We start from the raw sequence: 16,612 nt of genomic DNA, 5'->3' as shown, positions 1-16,612 counted from the left end.
CCGAGCAAAAATTCCTTTCTGGGATAAGATTAATGCGCCACATGTTAACAATCAAAATTTGCATCAGTGCTGACAAATAAGACAGCTATAGCCTGAAAAGTGGCTCAGTATCTCCCTTACTGTTTCCCACTCTAAATTGTTTTTGTCCATAGCTTAGCCCATTCTCTACCCATTGTTAGCTTATCTACTCATCTAATAATTATGTGGACTATAATTGTCAATAATACAAAACATTATTAAAATTAACATTCCACCTTTCTCTAACCCAATTGTTTAATTATGCTTTTTCCAACAATCTCCTTTTATCAATGAAGACATCTCACTAAATTTACCTAGGCTTGGGTAAGAACAGTCTGTTCTTTTTGATAAACTGTGTCTTCCCTGCATTTATTGTAACATTTATAAACTCCCACTGTACCAGTTACAGACTTAGAAAAAATAAGTATGCCTAACAAAAGCAGAAGAGTCAATAAAATCTATGTTTTAAAAAGCTGACAATTGTTCACATAAAAACTATGTGTGCATAAATATAATCTTAAAAAATTCTTCCTAGTATTTATCACAAATTGAGAGCAAAAAGTTAGCATATTGCCAGCCACCTCCAGTTGTGCTGTATACCTACTCAATTTTGACAAATACCTGGAAAATGTTTTAAATACATAGAAAAAACTATAAAACCATGCAGATGTTAATAACTCTTCAAGACGCTGACTGCAAGAATTCCATTAAAATGAATGGTGTTTACTTTGAGACAAAGCTATCTGATCCTCCAAACATGAATGTCCATCTAGTTATTCTAGCAAAATTGTTCAGCCTAGTGTAAGAATGGATCAACCTACTGATCTACAAATAAAAAGGTATGTAACATTGCCACAGTTTTTACAAACTGCATTTTCAGTCACTCCAGTTTACATTAAAAATTATTTCAATTATCTCATTATTTTGTTGGTGTGTGAATGACTATTGGATACCATTTTCTTAGTATTTCTTTTGCTTTATATTTGAAACATGCTTTATTGTTTTAAAGTTTACCAACAACAGCCTCTATTTAATACTCTCTTCCCATAAAAATTGGATTCATATCTGGCACACAACACAGAGGCAGGCTGCTGAAGGATTATAATTTAAACCTGAAATACAAAAATTTTGTATTAAAAAGTCTCTGCCAAAGCAGAGGTATCTTAATAAGGAAAATATTTTTTTCAATACTATGAAAAAATGAGATTTAAAAGATGCTTATGTATACAATTGCAGTCAGAGTTATTACACTCCACGTAACATTAAAGAAAGAGGTATCAAAATAGTTCTATGGGAATGAAGCTGCAAAAAACAAGGAGAAATCATTTAAGTTATTAAGTCTTACCTGACCAGTGTCCAGTGGTGGTACCTGATCTGTCAGTACACGTCTCACTAACAGGCCTAAATACGGTCTCCCAGCCACCGGTAGCATAGCGCCAATTCTGAGACTCTAAAATGAGTGTTCGCTGAGTGCCATAAGCGATCATGAAGCAGTAGACTACATGATGAAGTTGACAACCATAGCCACAGCCTTTGTTGATATTACACACAAGTTTCTTAGCTTTGCTGCAATCCTTCGGGTTCTGTAAGTATGGATGAAAAAGTGAAGCTGAAGAGCAGATATACACAAAGGCATACTTTTTTCTGAACAACTGACAAATGTCATAAATCACACAAGCCATCCTGCTATAATCCATCTCATACTAAACTGGATGAGTAAGCTTCAGCTCCATGAAAATTTAATGTGAATTCTTCACTGTGAACATGAACAGTTATTGAACGTACTTCACTATCCTAGAAGAAATGGAATACCGTCAAGATTTTAAATTACTTTCTCATTTGTAAATCTGTCAGAATAAGCTAACATTTGGACTCAGAATTCACATTTCATCAACATGATTCTCAGTGTTGGAATGCCTTTTTCTTTGGTATTTTTCCAAGTTTGTTAGTTCTCTTCAAGGAGCATGCATGTCATCCAACTGAAAATTTCTACCTGTCTACAGCATACAGAATAAAACAAATGCTTATTAATGGACTGCTTCCCAGACTAACTGACCACATCCCAAATACAGAATATAAAACACACGCCTGAGCAGACTGATAAAAGACAGTATTTTAATCTGCATGCACTCTCAGTAAAATAATATACTACACTTCCACAATCCAAGAAACAACAACAAGGAAGGCAAACGTCAACATGATGTGAATGCTGTGTTTAAAAGTACAAACTAACAAATATTTTTAGGTATGGGGACAACACAACAATATAACCTACAGAAGTTTTTCTTTCTGTAAAATACCGTACTTTGCTGTATACATTCATATTTGCATGTCTCTAGACATACTTCTGCATTCCAAAAAGGTTTTTTTTATGAAGCCTCTAGGATGAAAAGTTAGTTTCCAGGTAAGCTGCAAGAACACTGATATTTGAGCGTCAATATAAATTCTGTTCCTCTCACATCTAAACAACTTTAAATAAAATATTTGGTAAATTTGTAACAAATCAGGTCTTTCCAAAAACCAACAATCATCGTCTGAAGAACTGAGATCTCTCCCACAAGTGATCTTTAAAGATAATCTGAATATTCTGAGTCCTGAAATACTTAATAAAAACTTTATTTTGTGCACAATCAGTTGTGTAAAGGAGGGGTGAATAGTTCAGATCTGGAAAAAAAAGAAAAAAGCAACAAACCCCACAACATGTGTTACTTCAGTGTTTGATTTTTTTCATTTTCAGGACAAAACATCTGATTCAAAGCCTAACTAGCTATGAAAAACAATAAATTAAATAAATTCCTAATTCCTAATTTTTGTTCCTCAGATCCATACTCTTGCTATCACAAATCTAATGAATAACTTGAGACTAAATCTAATCTTTGAGACTATAACAAATCTACTTCCCACAGTCTTTTAGGTGAGAAAGAGGATTATTCTAGTACTGTGTGCAAGTCCACAAAGAAAGAATTCCTTAAAAAACATCTTCTCCCTAAATCTACAGACATATTTACACCACGCAATGAAGTGCAATGATAGCAGGTGCAAGCAGAAATATTTTCTGCTGTTGTTACTGTGTAGAAAAGACTTAAGCTCAAAAACCAAAGACAATAGCGTATATTGTTATGTTGCTATTTTTTAACTGAAATATTAGGCTAATAAAAAAATATAAGAAGCTTCTTTCTTTCTCTTAGAGTTGTCAGAAGCAGACATAAGTGTTCTGCTGTAGAAACTGAAAATTTGTATTTTGTGTTTCTTTATCTGTTTTACTTCTATTTTTGAAAGATGTGTCTCGATGTTTTAACTGCTCCTTAATAATAATAATAATAATAATAATTCATACTTTATACAGAGTGTCTCAGAAAAGTTTTAATACCATTGTGTAACATACTATAACTAGATTGTAAAAAGAACTATTATGGCCAAAAGTAAACCATTAGCAGAATGTATTTATCAAAAAATAGGGCATACGAGTCTGTCACAACATATCAATTGGCTTAGACAGAATTTTATTTAATTTGTTTTTAAAATTAATTAATGGTTTTGCAATATACTTTTGTTGAGACATTTAAAAAAACTTGATTTTAAAGAAAGCATGCAAAAAGGAACAATAGATACATTAGAGAGGCCAACAGGGTCATAAAGCATGTTAGTAAGACAGTCTTCGCATTTTTTTCCACATAGCAAAAATTCTTATTGAAACTAACTTTTTTGTAACTTTTGAAAGGGATAATCTCTGAGAATTTTTAGAAAATACCAATCGATAATGTTTTCTACACTTTCTATTGCTTTCAGATGCCTGTGTCCTCTTGAAAATGAAAGCATTTAATTGATGACATATTTGAAGTTGTGTAAACTTTGATAAGGTGTGCCCCTCCAACTTTCTTGCATGCAAACGCAAGTTTCCTATAATAGCTTATTAACAATACTGTGGAAATCAAGTAGGAATGAGATAAAGAAACATAATTTGATACCGTGACTGCTTACCAATGTTGATATAATGCACTTACCTGGGTTTTAACATTACTTGGAGACTTAACTAGAAAGTATATCTATTAATATTAGTTTGTCACTTAAACAGAAAGCTAGTTAAGTTAATTTCTTTATGACTGTGTTTTTTGCAAATGAATATACTCAAATTTTAAGATAAGGCAGTATTTGAGCTTAAATTATTTATTGAGAACTTAAAAAAAAAAGTAAGTAGAGATACTTAGATATATTGCAGTTTCAGCTGGGATTTCCTGAAAAGGTGGAATTAATAACCATTGAGGAGGAAGAAAAATTGCAATCACATTGCATGCATCAGAATGGCTTGTGTGTTCATAAGGCAAAACTGCCAAGCAAAGCAACCCACAAAGGTATTGAGTTGATAAAGGATAACGACACAACAGTCAATTTTAAAACCAGTGAAGAGTGACAGAAGATTTTTCCTTCTGGCATAAAGTCACAAAAAAGGATTATAAATCTCTGATTTGAATGAGCAGTGCACTCTGTTTTCATTCCTAACTACACAGCTTATCACAGACTCTTATATCCAATTGAGTTGTCTACATCATCAAGAGAGGGATGGAAGGGACCTCCAGAATTGTCAAGCCGTGTAATGTAACAGCCATACAACTGCATTAAAAAACAAACCAGCAAAACTCACACAAAAACACAAACAAACAAAAAACCCAACTGACCAATCACCCAAAACCTACTTCAATAGGTAGATTAGATTATCGAGCCATGTCAGAGTTTACACCTTTTATTTTTCTCAAAATTACTTACACGAACACTGCAACTGAAAATAGTACCAAATTTTCAGAACTATAAAATGATTAAAATTATGTATTTCTGTGGAAGAGAATGTTCCATGTCACCTAAAATAAAAGTGGATTTTTATAACTGGCAAAATGGATTTGGTGGGCTTTCATCACCAATAACATGGGCATACACTGCTGCTCTCACAAAATTCAGGTTTTCCGCTAAATTGATACAGTTAAACTCTCGCCCAAATAAAGGCAATATGCCATTACTTCCTACTTGCAAGCACTGGCAGATTCCAGCTCCTTCTTCCCTTAAGAAGTTTCGCAGTCCTTTAGGCTGCAAATGACCTCTCCTGCCTAGGTTACAAGGAAAGCAGTACATCCAGGTTTTCTCTGCAAGAAATGGATCTCCCTAACTCTTCTGTAGTACGTGACAACCTTTGTAATGAGGGACGCAGGCCATATGAGTGTAGTGGAGGTACAGAAGTCTGGCTGACATTTACTAATGGAGCTGGGAAATCACCTGTTACATCGCAGTCCTACAAAACTGCATTAGTAATGAGAGAAGTAGTAGTGTTTAGTCTTGGCTTTAATTAACATTCATTGGTTTGCCTGTTTGAAGGAATACCCTTGAATGGCTTCTTTTGAATAACTGACTTGGGTAGCTACTTTATCTTCATAAGACTTATTTAAAATTGTTCTCCTGCATCCATTTAAAAACTATTTTAACTGAGACATATCAAACTTAAATAAAATTATTTAAAGGTTATTTTTAGTACCTATGGGTCACTGAAGGAATGCTGCCACTATAAATCTTTACAGTAAGACTAATGAAACTGAAGCAGAGTCTATGCTATTATGACTGATGGCACCAAATATGTAAGTTTTTTTAAATTCAACCTTAAACTTAATTCTGCAAAAGCAGCACAGTATGAGTCTTGTATTGAACTATGTCTTCTTTAGAAGAGACTAGACTGTCATTCCCTACTCAAGCTCTCCAGGGTACTCAAGATTTTGTAGACCCCCTCTGTATCGCATCCCGTTCTCAGTTCTACTACTAGACTGAAATCTTCATCTATTTAGTCTTTACTCTCAGAGACACCAAGTTTGTGTATTTGATTATCCGCATTACTTTCCTCCTCAAGTTGCTAGTTTTATTATATCCCTTTTGACACTAAGGGACTAGAACTGCCCAGTCTATCCTTGATGCAGATGCATTGTTTAAATACTGTTGAGCGCTGAAATGATATTTTCACAGAATTATCTGTGTAACTCCAAGATCTCGTTACTCAAAGGTATTAGTCAACTGTATATGTGTATGTGTATTACACTGTCTTCCCCCATGTACGTAACTTAAAATTCAGTGCAGATGACCAATCTACAATTTTAATATCCAGTCAAAGATAACATGACTGGAGTATGAGTTAATAGTGTAAAATCCTTCTGCAACTGTTAGTCTTAAGCTGTTTAGCACAAAGTTTGCAGACTACTGTTGGTATTAAAGCCAGATATTTTAAAGAAACTGTTTAAAATGCAACAATTTTTGGTCTTAATTTTCTATCTCTAATTAAAACAAACACAACAACAACAAAAAAGAGACTGAAATCCTGGGAAGTATTAAAATAAATCAGTATTGTCTTGTAAAAAACCTGAAAAACTGGAAAAAGTTTTGAGGGGAAATTATAGCTATAGTGGGAAACACCCATTACTGAGTGAGTATTTATCTTTCCCCTAAACAAACAGCAATATTTTAAATGGAACCATCAGCAAGAATGGTGAGAACAGACCATATCCCTGTTCACATAATTCTACATATTAAACAAAAGAATCAATAGGTATAATGCTCTCTAGCCATTATTTGTACCATGAGTTCATTTTTATTTCTGTTCCTATTGGGTGACTGAGTACTCTTGAGTAAAATGAAAACACACCCCACTAACTGCTGCTGAAAGATAATGAAACACCACAGTATTTTCTTAATCTAATGTGTGGCTCCAAAAATCAGTTTGTGGTATTTTTACATTCAGATTACTAGCATACAACAATAGCAACAAAAATAAAATAGCATCAAAATTGTTAGAAGCATAATCATTTGAAACACAGAAACATAGGCAAAATCTACAGTAGTAAATCAAATATGCCTGAGACTTATTCTAGCTGGCATAGAAAAGATTGCACCCATGCTATTAAACTTTCTAAACCTCTTAAAAAAGGGTAGCCACATACAGCAGATTTATGAAAAGTGTCTTGTGCTAAGTCTCAAACACAGCCAAAGAATTGTTTGGGAGAAAACTACTTGATGTGAGTCAAAAGCATGCCAGGAACTGTTCTAGCAATTTAACAGTATAGAATATTATGTTCCAGTGCCTGGGAACATTCCCTGCCATTGTTTGACTAGAGTAAAAATAGTCTTAGGAATATTTCCAAGTCCCCATCTTCCACTTCTCTCGGTGCTCAAAGAACCTTCTTCTCCAGGGCTCTTGGTGAGCCTATTCACAGAGTCAGCAGGATCAGATGGGAAAGATGTCAGAAGTGCTGCTTCAATGCCTCACCACCCTCCACTGTTTTCAAGTGTGCAATTAGCCATCAAAACACATGACAAACTGGCAAAAGTAAACTCTGCTGCTTACCATCCGTTTTACTAGAAGAGCAATGACTGCGTTGTTTGTGAATTTTAAAAAGTTTAGAGGAATATACTCTCATCCAATGAATCAAGACAGATTAGAGTGGAGCGCACAAGTAGTCTGCTACAAAGTAGTCTCATAAACACAGTATGAAGGTCATTAACAAAGGTGTTCTTTTTTGTATTTTCAAGAAATATTTTATTCCTTGATGCTACACAGTCTGCTGGAGGAGACAGTCCCACCCAAATTCCATGGAAAAATCCCATTTTTGAGAGAGAATGATGTCAAGAAAGGTATTTCTCATGCTAGTTATCACAAATGTAATTCACACCATCTTCTATTCCCCTTTCTTTGTGATGCCACTTGTAATGGTTCCTTTTCATACCGGCTCCCTTCAATACTTGGCGGGGGGGTATGACACGACCAAAAAAAAACCCCACAGGTTTCGTCCAGCTGCTGGAAGAAAATTTTCTTCCTTTTCTAGTCAGAAATATTATGTATTTGATTTGAGAGACAGGGAGCCTTATCTGCCTCTAATGTTAATTCCTCTAGCTTGCACCTACGCTCCTACGATACACAAGCTTCAGCCTAAGAAAAACGTCCCAGCATGCAGATGGACTAACCACACTCTGCTCCTCAATCCACTACGTAAAAATTCTAGAGAAAACCTCATATAGATATCAGCAGTGACCACACTTTATTAAGTGGTTATTATCCTAATACCATACTTTCAGATACTGAATTTACTAAGTAACTTAATGAAGATGACCCAAGACATGTCTCAAGACATATTCAAAAGTCAAATCATTTTTACATTTTCATGCGTCATAGAAACAATTCAGTCCCCTTCTAAACTTTCACAAAAAGTCAAAAAAATTGGTTTGCTGTCTGCTATTTTCTCTTTAATTCTTTTGTTTCACTTTTGAATCTATTTTGCCCAAAAGATTAACTTTTTAAATGCTTAGATTCACTCATATGCCTAAGTTTTCTTTTCTAGTTTTACAGGGAAGGAATCAAACCACTCTTCCAGTGCTGTGCAATTAATTCAGCAACCTGGCAAAAATGGGAAAAGAACTGCAAAATACAGATGAGCTTACAATATCAGACAGTAAAGATGGTTCAATACACAGTGAAAGAACCTGTTCACAAAAAACATAAATAAGAGCCAGAGATGTGCAACTACCAAAAAAAAAAACCCCACTGATCACTCACTGGACAAAATGTCAGATTACAAATATAATCACATTTAAATTTCAATCCACCAAAGATTTTTAGTAGGTAATTCAGAACTATTAAAATATATAGTAGTAAAATAGAAAGAAAATGAAAGAGATAAATATTAAATTAAAAATGGTCCTGAGAATCCATCAAAAGTATAACTAAATCTCGCAATGAGTAGGTTTTGGGTTGCATAGGAGGGTGGAGGATTGGGCATAATCCCCCAAGAGAGCTCCTGGGGCTTTATAAGAAATTTTCAATTCAAGCCACACTTCCAAACGTGAAGTAGGCCAGTTATAGAAACCTTACTTGACAAAATGTGTTTTACAGACAGTTTAATTTTTTATTAACTATTTAAACAACATCATTTCCCATGACAATTCAAGTAATTCTGGAAGTACCAAAATTAAACAAACAAGTTTCCTATGCATTTTTAACTACTGGATCCTTCCTGTGGATTCTTTGGTGCCTAAAGAAGGGTAAGTGCAAACTTCAGCCTTCTCCAGTTGATGCACTAAGAGCTTCTTGCCTCTACCTTCACCACTTATTCTTAATGCAGAAAAATCTGCATTAAGAAAATGTTAAACTGATGATGCTTAGAAAAGAATGTAACAGGGTAACAATAATCACCTGCTACATGCTACATTTTTAGGCCTTACTAGTTTGTCAGTAAACATGAATCTGAGACAGAAACTATTAATTGTTCTGTTCAACGACTTCCCCTTAGATATAGACAACCACATGACTGTCATTATCTCCTTTCAATTCTGTTGACCACTAACGGCACGGATCCATTTATAATTAAATGAGTCAGTGTATGTAAGTCAAATGATTGACGTTTAACCAAATTAATAATAGACATAGTTGTCAAGTTTAAGACAACTAGAAGACATAGTCAAAGTGTGTACAATTTCTTCACTGAGAGTGGTGAAGCACTGGAAGAGGCTGCCCAGTTTGGTGGTGGAGTCACCATCACTGGGGGTGTCCAAAAAACATGTGGACGTGGCACTGCGGGACATGGTTTAATGGGCATGGTGGTGTTGGGTTAATGGTTGGACTTGATGATCTTAGAGGTCTTTTCCAACCTTAATGATTCTGTGATTCCGCAATTCTGTAATATTATGAATTCACAACCGTAAACCCTGACTGGAGCTATACTACCTAAGTAAGCAAGCAGCACTCGTGGCCAGGAACACATCTCGGTTAAGCTTAAGGATTTGGCCTTTTTCAACTGTTTGCCTTGCCAGTATCTAATCTTGCCTTTATCATTTCAAGATGAGACTATTATAGTGAACTATTCCTAGGTCTGCTTCTTAAATCTATTCAGAAACTAGAACTGGCATTCATGACAGTTTTCTCCTTGAGTAAGTGAATTATCAGGATTCTATGCATTTGCAGTAAATGACAGAAAGCTTTCAAACAAACCTAAGGATGCTGAGTCTATCACAGGAAAACTGAAGTGCTACAAGGTCTGCCCATTAAAGAAATCACCTCTTCTCCCAGAACAGTGCCCATACAGATGCATAGCTGAAGTCCTTCAGCTCATGTTCTCCTTCCCCATAAAAAAGTAAATACTAATGGACAATTTTCTATGAGATTTTTTCCACTCTGTAATTTACTTTTGCCTTTGTTTCAAATCAGTTTGAATTTATCAACACCACCAGCACACTACAACTGCCACAACACACTACAGTTTGTTTCTCATGAGTGAAGTGGAATAACTAGGAAAAGATATAACACATTAGATTTGAATTATTGAAGGACACACTTGAAGGAATATTGAAGGATTTACACTTTTCAAGATTTACGGTTGTGAAGGGTACATCCCTTTGCACACACACAGAGTGCCCAGAGCCTTTTTTGTTGTTGTTGTCATTTTAGCATGAGCACTTTTGTTATAGATATATATATATAATTAATTTTAATGGGAGGGAAAGAGAGAGGATTTGATACACTTTAAGACAGAAAAATTTAAGTCATACATTAAATCACCAAAAATACCGGGAAATCCAGAAACCTCAAAATAAAGTCCTGTAATCAACTTTCTTTTCTCTGCATACATACACAACCCCAACTAAATAGTATAAATATGGCAAATTATGACTACTATAATTGATGATGTTGTTGAATGCTTAGTAACCCTTCTCACCTGCTTATATTTTTAACCTTCAAAGTTGAACAAAATGTTTTGATTTTTTTAAAAATTGGAGACAAAAATACTCTGCTATTGGGAGACTGCGTGCTGAATCACAAACTTCCTAAAATAAATAAAACAAAAATAAGCACAAAAGGAAAGGGGAAGAAAACAAACTTCCACCTTCATAATAATTTAGTCACTCTACCACTTCCAGAATACACATTACTAAAGGAGCCCATGCCTGACTTCTGCACATTCTCATCAATCGTTTGATAACAAACATCTCAAAAATAAGGTCTTTTGCTTAAATGTAAGCTCCTAGCTTTTTAAGTGTTGTTCTAACTACAGGGAACTAGCTAAATGCAGCCTCATTAAACCAAATTTATGGTAATGCCTTCCAAATGAAGTAGCAGTCATAACTATTCACAATCATCAGCTAAATGATTTCCCTGGAAGATGTCCCAAAATAATGCAGCTGTCACTGTTCAACATGTACCAGAAAGAAAACTGTGGTACTTTTATTCTTCACAAAAAAAAATTACAAATGTGTTCCAGATAGTTCTTTTTGGCATGGAGCTGGGGGACAAGGGTTGTTGATTTTTCTATTTTATTTTATTTTTTAATATAGTTGTATTATGAATAGAGGTGTACATGTGTAATTTCAGACCATGGACTGCTTTACATTGCATACTCACTGTCAGCCCTTTACTCTTCAAAATCCTGAAAGCCACACTAGAAAATAAGTCAACTTGACTTCCAAATGTGTAGTCACAGACATATTCCAGTTTTGGATCATTACTTGCAACAATCATTCAAGACAGGAGATATTTTAATCTTTCGAAGGGCTCCAAAAGCTTATGTTTGGCTTACAGGCGTGTAGGCAAGAGATTGTATCCCTGATTTTTTTCAGACATAAGAATGAGAATAAAAAGGAAAAGAGAGATGGTAGTAGTTGTATATGTGAATGACCCATCTCAAAGACAGTACCTACGCATGAGAAAGAAGGTTTTCTACCTTTGAATAGTTGGCTAGGTTTCCACCCCAACTTTGGGCAATGTTGCACACATTGAGAATTACCGTGCCTTGGAGTTTGAATCTTTTATATGAATTATGGTAATAATATATACCTGGAGGTAAATGATCATCCATAAACATATGTAGGCACTAAACGATCCTATCCACAGTTTCTTGCTACAGTGTAATTTTTCTGCTTTTTTTCTTTTTGGTCTTTTAGCAAACTACCTTCAAAGAAACAAAAGTAGTCATAGAGTAAGGGACAAAGTGTGGTCAAAGATCAAAACCAGATTATAAAAAGGAGCAAGAAATGGCAAATACACAGCAGGACTAGTACTTTCATGCATGAAACATGGAAGAACTGGTAAAAAGCAAAGCTGCTAAATTAAATGCTTAAAAATTTTAAATTAGTCAAGTCTAGAGAAGATTGTTATGAATTCCAGAAGAAACTAACCAAAGTAAGCATGACTCATGACAAGTGAAATTTTGTATTGATAACTCAATTTAAAGTAAGCACAGTGGAAGAAAACATATTCAAGTTTCAAAATTCAGCTGAATTAAAAATCTTGGGCATAATTTTAAATAGCTCCGTAGTGACATGAACTCAAGGCAGACCTATTATTAGCTAAGTAATACCTTAGACTGCGTAAAAAACAAGATAATAAAAAAACATATTTTGGTGCTATTCTATAAATCAATAATCTATTGTCATTTGTCAGCTAGTGGATGCTCCCTTCTAATAGGCTGGTGAAGCATTAGTGTTAAGGGAAGATATGAGGAATTAAAAATTAAAGGTATTATAAATTCTCACACAGGAAGAATGATTGAAAATTTTAGGTATGTTTATCTGAAAAGAGATTAATAAAAAGAAACACAGTAAGCATATGAAAGAAAGAATAGTTTAGTGAGAGAAGGCTCATCACAAATTTCTATTTCACATTTTAGTACAACAAAATCTGAGCATCCAATATAGCTAAAATGTTTCCACCAGCCTCCCAGCTCTTCACTCAGTAAATTTATTTCAAATTCACTAGAAAACAATGTAAGCATTTATTTAATGCTTCAATTTTGAGCTTCTGTTCTCTTAAACTCCTTTTACTTTTGCTATTCGTTGTACGTACTTGGAGGTTCTAGTCTTGAACTAAGGCCCCGAACACCGTAAAACATACAACAGAAAGACAATTACTCTCCAGAAATGTATACATGCTTAGATAAGACAAAAAATGGATATGGTGAAAGAAAAGAAAAAGGGAGAGAACAGTCATATTTGTCAGCATGAAAAGTAGTTACAGTACACAGTATGCAGGGATGTTACAGTACACAGCATGCAGGGATGAAATGAGGAAAGCCAAGGCCTCCTTGGAATTAAACCTGGCAAGGGATGTCAAGGTCAACAGGAAGGGTTTCTTCAAGTACATCGGAGGCAAAAAGGAAACTAGAGAAAACGTGGGCCCGCTGTTGAATGAGACAGGTGCCATGGTGACAGATGATGCAGAGAAGGCAGAGTTACTGAATGCCTTTGCTTCAGTCTTTACTGCTCCGGCCAGCCCTCAGGAGTCCCAGACTTTGGAGGTAACAGAGAAAGTCTGGGAGAAGGAAGACTTTCCCTTGGTTGAGGAGGATCAAGTTAGAGACCAGTTAAGTAAACTGGACATCTACAAGTCCATGGGTCCTAATGGGATGCACCCGCAAGTGCTGAGAGAGCTGGCAGAAGTCATTGCTGGGCCACTCTCCATCATCTTTGAAAGGAGAACAGGTGAAGTGTCTGAGGACTGGAGGAAAGCCAATGTCACTCCAGCTCCAGTCTTCCAAAAGGGCAAGAAGGAAGACCCAGGAAACCATAGGCCAGTCAGCCTCACCTCCATCCCTGGAAAGATGATGGAACAGCTCCTTCTGGACATCATCTCAAAGCATCTGGAGGAAAAGAAGGGTATCAGAAGTAGTCAACATGGATTCACCAAGGCGAAGTCATGTCTGACCAATCTGATAGCCTTCTACGATGGCATGACCGGATGGATAGATGAGGGGAGGGCAGTGGATGTTGTCTACCTTGACTTCAGCAAGGCTTTCGACACCGTCTCCCACATCATCCTTATAGACAAGCTTAGGAAGTGTGGGTTAGATGAATGGACAGTGGGGTGGATTGAAAAGTGGCTGATAGATAGAGCTCAGAGGGTTGTGATTAGTGGCACAGAGTCTAGTTGGAGGTCTGTAACAAGTGGTGTTCCCCAGGGGTCAGTACTGGCTCCAGTCCTGTTCAATATATTCCTCAATGACCTGGATGAAGGGATAGAGTGTGCCCTCAGCGAGTTTGCTGATGACACAAAACTGGGAGGAGTGGCGGACACACCGGAAGGCTGCGCTGCCATTCAGCATGACCTGGACAGGCTGGAGAGTTGGGCAGAGAGGAACCTTGTGAAACTCAACAAAGGCAAGTGTAGGGTACTGCACCTGGGGCAGCATAACCCCACACATCAGTACAGGTTAGGGGCTGAGCTGCTGGAGAGCAGCTCTGTGGAAAGGGATCTGGGGGTCCTGGTGGACAACAGGATGACCATGAGCCAGCAATGTGCCTTTGGGGCCAAGAAGACCAATGGCATCCTGGGGTGCATCAAGATGAGTGTGGCAAGCAGGTCAAGGGAGGCTATCCTCCTCCTCTACTCTGCCCTGGTGAGGCGCATCTGGAGTACTGTGTCCCGTTCTGGGCTCCCCAGTTCAAGAAGGACAGGGAACTGGTGGAGAGGGTACAGCAAAGGGTTACAAAGATGATTAGGGGACTGGAAGATCTTTCTTATGAGGAAAGGCTGAGGGACTTGGGTCTTTTTAGTCTAGAGAAGAGAAGACTGAGGGGGGATCTTATTAATGCTTATAAATACTGAAGGGGTGGGTGCCAGGAGGATGGGGCCAGTCTTTTTTCAGTGGTGCTCAGTGACAGGATGAGAGGTAACAGGCACAAACTTGGCCATAGGAAGTTCCATCTAAACGTGAGGAGGAACTTCTTTACTTTGAGGGTGGTAGAGCACTGGAACACGCTGTCCAGAGAGGTTGTGGAGTCTCCTTCTCTGGAGATATTCAAAACTCACCTGGACATGTTCCTGCACAATCTGCTCTAGGTGAACCTGCTCTGGTGGGGGGGTTGGACCAGATGATCTCCAGATGTCCCTTCCAACCCCTATCATTCTGTGATACACCATTGCCAAACAGTGACATCAAAAATGAAAGAATGAGGAACAGTTCTCAAGAAGGAGCTGAAGGAAGACAAAAAAGTGATGTCTCCTGCATAATTTACAGGGAGGTTTTTTTCCACAGATGGGTGTCTTTTTTTATTTAGCAAGCAACAAATACATAGCTTGGTCACAGAAGAGAAGGTTCCAATAGCTGAACTGTGAAATGTGAAATAATGAAAATCTGAGAAACAAATTCAGCTATTTACATACAGAAAATATCAGAGATTAGGGTGACCATACAAAACAGAGCAGTGAGGTGCACACATGCAAGGAAAAACAAACCAGGTACAAATAAAACAGACTACACCAACTACCTTTTTGCTCACTCTATAAATAGCTGCACGCATTCATCCATGAATAGAAGTCCCCAAACCTTCAGATCAAGTTTTGTTTAAATTTTATAGAGACACACAAGCACATATATTAAAAAGGCTTTATGCACTCACAAATGTAAGCATCTATGAGAAGTCTTAAACAACTGTTGAAACAGTCTAGGACTGGACAATATGCTATACAAGCACTTCAATTTTGCATACTCATATTTTTAAAAATGGGTTGCTTGTTCAGAAATTTCATACAAGGACTTTCATATTTTTATTTTTAACACTGTGTAAACATATGTATGCATTCTGATACTCTAAAGAATCAAAAATAGAAACCATAGACTTATCTTTTATAATGAAACAAAGAATCCAAACAGATAAATACAGATCAGTGAAAACTATGGATCCAAAAAACAAAGAAACTAAAAAACCCCAACAACAGCCCAAAACCCAAAGATTTGCTTGAAATACTATCATTCCGTGTACATATAAAATAATGTTTGAAACAAAAGTTCTAATTTCTTTGGTATGCAATTCATTCATATACAAATATTCACTTAAAACTGTCATGTAATTATTCCATTACAAGGGTATAGCTAAGTGATATATATATATATAAAAAAATAATAAATGTTTACCTTGAGTTAAAAGCTCTACCCTCTTACCTGCAGATAAGTTATTCTCCTCTGTACCAATTCTGTTAGATCTTTGGCCTCTTTTTCTCGCCAGTCTCCTGCTCCATCTGTTTGACTGAGGTAGTACAAGTCGGTCATTATTGACCTGCAAATAACAATGGAAAACAATCTTAAAAAATGGGAAACAATTTTAACATTAGTAAGTTGGAGGATTAGATGAAATCAAAGCCAAATTAAACAGATATTTCAATAATAGCCTCAAAACCAGCTTCTTCATGCCACCTCCTACCGCACAATCCAAACAGTAGCCAAGAAAGACTGTGTCCTCCATTTAACATATGTTCCATACCCATGAGTAATTATAGTATTAAACAGGAGATGGGTTAGAAAAACTGCTATAAAGCATTTGTTTCTGGTATGTGCTAAAGCAAACTAAACCAAAAGAATAGTTCCATGCTAGATAAATTATCCAGTGGCCCCAGAAGAAAATGCAATAGTTACTCCTACAGTAGCTTCTATTATAATGCATTGTTACTTTGCCTCCTACAATCATCTTACAATGCTCGTATAGAATATAATATTACAAATGTCCTTAGCACAGGTACAACTGTAATCCTTCTATTTTTATTCGTGAAAACTAACTACAGAATACTATTACAAGGTTTAGTAAACAG

At 36.3% G+C, this 16,612-nt stretch overlaps 1 protein-coding gene across 3 annotated transcripts in view; it reads right to left on the bottom strand.

The window, feature by feature from the left end:
- The window catches only part of FUT8 (fucosyltransferase 8), a 70,271-nt gene that overhangs the window by 36,674 nt on the left and 16,985 nt on the right, over positions 1 to 16,612 (bottom strand). For all 3 annotated transcript variants that reach the window (XM_059819533.1, XM_059819531.1, XM_059819532.1), the window contains 2 exons: positions 15,969 to 16,083; positions 1,364 to 1,601 (listed from right to left, as the gene is read on the bottom strand). In XM_059819533.1, coding sequence (XP_059675516.1) covers positions 1,364 to 1,601; positions 15,969 to 16,083 — 353 coding nt within the window. The remainder of the gene's footprint in view (positions 1 to 1,363; positions 1,602 to 15,968; positions 16,084 to 16,612) is intronic.

This window comes from Gavia stellata, chromosome 7 (genome assembly GCF_030936135.1).
Source record: "Gavia stellata isolate bGavSte3 chromosome 7, bGavSte3.hap2, whole genome shotgun sequence".
NCBI classification, from domain to species: Eukaryota; Metazoa; Chordata; class Aves; order Gaviiformes; family Gaviidae; genus Gavia; species Gavia stellata.
The sequence above is the reverse complement of the archived record's forward strand: the minus strand, read 5'-3'. Positions and strand labels throughout refer to the sequence as shown.